The sequence below is a fragment of the Buceros rhinoceros genome, unplaced genomic scaffold (genome assembly GCF_000710305.1).
Source record: "Buceros rhinoceros silvestris isolate BGI_N320 unplaced genomic scaffold, ASM71030v1 scaffold32692, whole genome shotgun sequence".
Taxonomy (NCBI): Eukaryota; Metazoa; Chordata; class Aves; order Bucerotiformes; family Bucerotidae; genus Buceros; species Buceros rhinoceros.
Window position 1 is genome coordinate 23653 of NW_010400019.1, and position 5353 is coordinate 29005.

General features: G+C 37.3%; 1 protein-coding gene across 1 annotated transcript in view; it reads right to left on the reverse strand.

Moving 5' to 3' along the window:
- Window positions 1-1604: 1604 nt before the first annotated feature.
- Window positions 1605-5353, reverse strand: part of LOC104489539 (chromosome unknown open reading frame, human C5orf28) — a 9795-nt gene continuing 6046 nt past the window's right edge. Inside the window, exon 3 of the mRNA XM_010131710.1 lies at window positions 1605-2125. Within this exon, the coding sequence (XP_010130012.1) occupies window positions 1790-2125 (336 nt within the window). The 3' untranslated portion in view covers window positions 1605-1789. The remainder of the gene's footprint in view (window positions 2126-5353) is intronic.

Here is a 5353-nt window from a genome sequence, read left to right on the forward strand (position 1 = left end):
TCCTGCTGAGGACTCTAAAGCAAGATCTCTCCGATGATGTTTCTGGGAAACTTTTGCATACTATAAACAACAGAAATCCAAACCATGAGGAAAATCTTTTAAAGAACATTTGCTTTTTCAATCTTCTTTCCAAGAAAAAAAAAATTATTCATTTTATAATAAAGACTAAACAGACCCACTGTACTGTCAGACAAGTTTCCGTCAGCACACATTCCTAACGCGAGGCATAAACAAGGCAGAGGCTATTCTTTCTGCGGGAAGGCACATTTTAACAGGCTGAAGCATTTTCTGTAATTAGCTCAGAGTGCTGCAGAGCCTTTACTACTCTGTAGCCACAGAGTGTCTCTGGTACCCATTCAGCCAGCCATCCCATTAACAGTTTCTTTAATTCTTTCATACTTTATACTGATATACGGTAGTAAATGTAGTATGAACATACCCAATCTTTGCACTCTTTGATAACTTCAGTTCAGCACATGCTGTCCTACACATGCTCTTCAATAAATATAATTCCTTTTGACAGCTATTCATCACAAACGGGAATAATTAAGGCCCCATCTCCTTAATGGGCAATGGAGTTCAATGCATAAAAATTTAACAAAATTATTATTAATAGAAATTTCTCAGCTTGTACACTATAAAACAGATGAGCTTAATTTTTACTTAGAGACTTTTTCTGAAAAATTTCTGTAAATGAGAACTTCTACTTTGAATAGTCCACAGTGCAATTTACTGTTGGGAACCTGCAATACAGTAATGTTTTTCCTTAAGGAATTTATGAGGCAATAGAATGTATGTCCATATAATAATAATGCATTTTATTTTACAATAATAATGATGATATTGCCCTTAATGGAAAATGCTCTTTGTAAGTACAGTAGTAAGGTCTTTAAGTGAACTCACAGTTGGCATAATTTTGATATTCTGGTATCTTCCCAAATCTTCCCTAAAAGCTTATGTTTCACTGTAATAAGTAAATTTGCCTTTACACAATCCTTAAATATTTATTAAAATTCCTTAGTTCCAAATTAAATAGTATCCATAATCAGTGTATTTTTAAAATCAAACAATTTGGCCAACACATATAATGCTGTAACCAAACTGTCCTCTCCTTTCTAACCATGAATAATAGCTAGTAATTATCTGCAAATTAGTACTGAGCATTTACAGAGGAATAGAATTTAGTAGAAACACTGTATGATAGTATTCAAAGACATGCAGATAGACAGTTGTGCATTGTGAAATAAAAACAGCATGTCTTTTAAAACAGTTGAATACAAGCGTCTAGCTGGAAAACAAATAAATAAATCCAAAAGACTAAATGATGTTTTTCAGAAGTGCAATACATGACTAAGTTCTCACTAACGCTTTGCGTTTATATAGCGCTTTGTTTCTAAAGTGCTATAAAAATGCCATCTAGATGCAATGCATTATGTGAACGCAGAATGTAACTGCAAAGCGAGTGGCGATCAGATGAACAGCACCATGACAGTAAAATGTCATGTAAATGCTATCAAGAGAGACTAAGCATTTCACTAATCAGCTAGCTATGCATGAACTATAATGGAAGACCACATATTTTACAAGGGGAATGTATAGATATAAAATTCTTATTAATCATCAGATAGGTTTCCGTGACCACGAGGATTTGACACAAGAACTGTAACTGGCTCCATTGGCTTAAAATGCCTAACTCGGAAGTCGTAGGAAACACAAGAAAACCACTTCAGTGATGGACAGACAGCTTATTTCAGGTGCTAATACAAACAAACTTTGAAGAGCCATCATTTTATACATCAATGTGGATTCCATGTTTTATAGACATTAATTCCCTAGTGCCTGTTAAATACATAACAAATGAACATAGATGAGGTAAAGATGCTGTGATTGCCACATACAGCCAATATGGCAAAGGAGGAGTTTTTCCAAATGGGCAGATCCAGAGGCCATGACGAATCCCGTCACGGACATGATGAGAAGTCCAGGATATGAACAACATCCAAGGAAGAAAGCACCATGAATCCTTAAGCCTGAAAAGGTGCATAATAAACTTTAATGTCAGAGCCACAACAGGAATCACAGTAGAACAATGAAGAAGTGGTCTCTGTGGAAGAGTCAGAGCAGCCTGCAGAAAAGAAAAATACAATTGGCAATGGCTACTACAATGGTGACAAGAAAATAAATATCTCATGGATGTTTACAGGTGTATTATCAAGTGGCTAAGTGGAATTGCGAAGAAAAACACACTGTTCCTTTCCACTGTAGCTGATCAAAATCAGCAATATGACTAAATCTATGTATGACAGCCATGTGCTGCCCCGTCCCTCTGCTGCATAGTCATGCAGCCTACAAAGCATTACTGATGGCAAAACAGAGAGGGAGAGGGATGAGGTATGCCATTTGTCATATTGTATACAGGAACTTGTACAGTCTGCTGCACTGATTAAATCTATTTAATTTTAAGTTAATTGAAAGGAAAACAATCATACAATACATTTGAAATATTTAATATGCTTTACTTGAAAAGTTTCATATGCTTTAACGGCATTTCTTTTCAAAAATACAACCTGTAATATACAACAGTTAGCACTTACCAAGTTGTTTTAGCTGCACATTATCTAAACCAGAACAGTAATTTCCAATACAATAAAAATATGGTCTAAGTAACATGTATTTTGATTGCTTTGACACAGTATTCTTTACTGAGAGGTGAAAGACAAGTTCAGAAGCCAATGCCTGAAGAATTTGTGACTGGGTTTTTTATACCAACAACTTGTTTAATATTAACTCAGTTGAAAGCCTGATATTTGGTTTTAATTAAGGTGAATGCCTAGCTAGTGAGATTAAATTTATCTGTTTTAACAAGTGGTAATTACCAATTTAACATACATAGCTGAGAAAATCCTCTGGATGTACTTACTAGCAACAGCTAGAATTATCTCCACAAATCAAAAAATAGTAAAAAAAAAATTAATAGTATTTTAAGCAACAAATAAGTAGATCCTTGTTTCTGTAAATGCAGGAGAAATGATAGCACACTACTAAAAGATGTCTACAGGTGCTGATGTAATATTAAACTGGCTCAATTCAGACGCTGGTGAAGACTTGGAAAAACTAACAGGCTGCACAGATGCACTCTCTGCACATGAAGCTGCATCTGATTGTTATGTTGAATGCATCTACTGCAGAAAGCAAAGCAAAGAAAGTAAAGAAGGTATCGCCACAGAACACTAGCCAGTAACTCATTAATGCTTCAGTAGTGTTAACTGTTGCAGGACTCAACAGCTGGGACTCTGCAATCGCTTCATCAAGTTTTCATGGATTCTTGAAGACAACTGCTTGGAACAAACACTGTCTTCTCTGTAAGGGAACTTTAATGTTACCCTAGCCAAGATACATAGAAATGGAAACTTATAGAACACCTTGAAATGTAACAGCCTGTGCTTTAAACCAAAGGCAACATTAAAAAGCTTGCTCTGTTAGCTTCCCACAACATGCTTGTCCCTGACTCTTCAATCAGGTGACACGATTAAAAAGCTCACAAACCGTCTCAATAACTTTAACTGTAAGGCAGGGACCCAACTCCTTAAAGGTGGCACAAAGGGTTCTTTTCTGTAACTTTATTACTGTTTCAATACAAGCAGATTGTTCAGGGATTAAAGTAGAAAAATCTTGTGATGGTGAAAATTGTCTATCACCTACCCTACAAAGTCACATTTTTGTTACTGTCACCAAGAGTCTAAGAAGTCCACACTAACCTAATTTTGAAATGCCACCCTGGATGGTGATACATTTTTGCAGATATCCTATTGCCTGGTCACCATTTCCGCACTTCGAAAATATCAGTGGCAAAATCTAAATGACTCTTTTCCCTTTGCCCTGGGGGGGTCAGGTGCCAACAGCGCCAGTGAATAAGGAAAAATTGAATGGTAATTACATAGGGAATTTATAAGTGTCAATCTTTATCCAGATTTGAGGAGGTGATGCTTACAATTTTTTTCACATTTATTTTAGATGGCAGGGCTGTTCACAGAGGAAACCTGAGCCCTTGGTTTTAGCAAGAGAAAATCCTATTTTGTAACTGCAGTACAGTCATTAGCCTTTTGAAATGCCGTTGCTCAACATCTCAGAGAAGAATAGTCTGTTTTCTCTTTTACATTCTGTAACTAGAGGAACATTTACATCCTTGAATTGCCCAAGAGACAGACGCGTAGTTCGATTTGGCAATATAAGCTGTTATATTCTCCCTCCTAAAAGGTGTATTTGTTTGCCTTTAGAAACCACCAGAACTTAAAAGAAAAAAAAACCCAAACCAAACCCAAAGCTCAAGCCTTTTCTGCCTTAAACCTCCTGGGAAAAGATCATCACAATTTGGGTAGATTTAGGGGGATGTCTACCTTGAGAGAGATCAGGCTGCAGGTGCAAACAGGATTTATTCACACTGCCAATCACCTTTCCATATGCCTACACGTTCAATCAGGTCCAAGATGTTCTTGAAGTTCCTGCTCCTCCAGCCCCTCTTACACACTATAATGAGCAGCTGGAGACAGGAGATAACAACTGCATGCTGGAGAATCCAAGGAAACTGTTTGTTTTAATGCTCAAAGTGACACCCCAGAACTTACGTAACAACATCAGCTCCCTTGCTCATATTCCGTGATGCTTCACAAGCCTGAAATCCTTGTTTTGAGGCTGATTTATAAGCTCAATGTTCAATTAATTGTGTGTGTGTGTAAAGCTTATTCTCCAGTTACAGAAATGTTCCTGTGCAGCCCAGGCTGGTCAGCAGTAGAACATTATCCAGCCATTTACATATGTTTGTTGGTACAATCTGTTTCCCATCAGCTGCATTCTTGACACTGTTAGAAGCTGGTGAGACTTAAGCAGTAAGCTAACAATTTCTGCACATCTGTTCTGCAACATGAGTGTCTGGGCTACAATCCTGGGGGACACTGGCAGCAGCCCATCATGCTGTTCTTGTTTATCAGCAATGTAGACTGTGATGGTAGGCCAAGCAACTTTCCTCTGCAGAGCTAGTCAACGGGACAAATTCTTCAAAAACTTATTCTTAGATTCTTCTACACCTGGGTGCATCTAGTACACAGTAAAAACTACATGGAATCCAAAGAATTAAATATTCCAAGTAGCAAAGTCTTTGTAGACTTTATACTTGTTACAAGAATAATGGACGCAGAAGGTCAGGTCACATGCTACTTGGTACGCAAGTATTTATCAGAGTAAACATACAAAATACCACAGGGGACTCTTTACCCTGAATATCCAGAAAATTAATGATGACACCATGAAAAACAGCTCAGCAGCGAAATAATCCAAGCAGCAAGCTCTGTCAGCA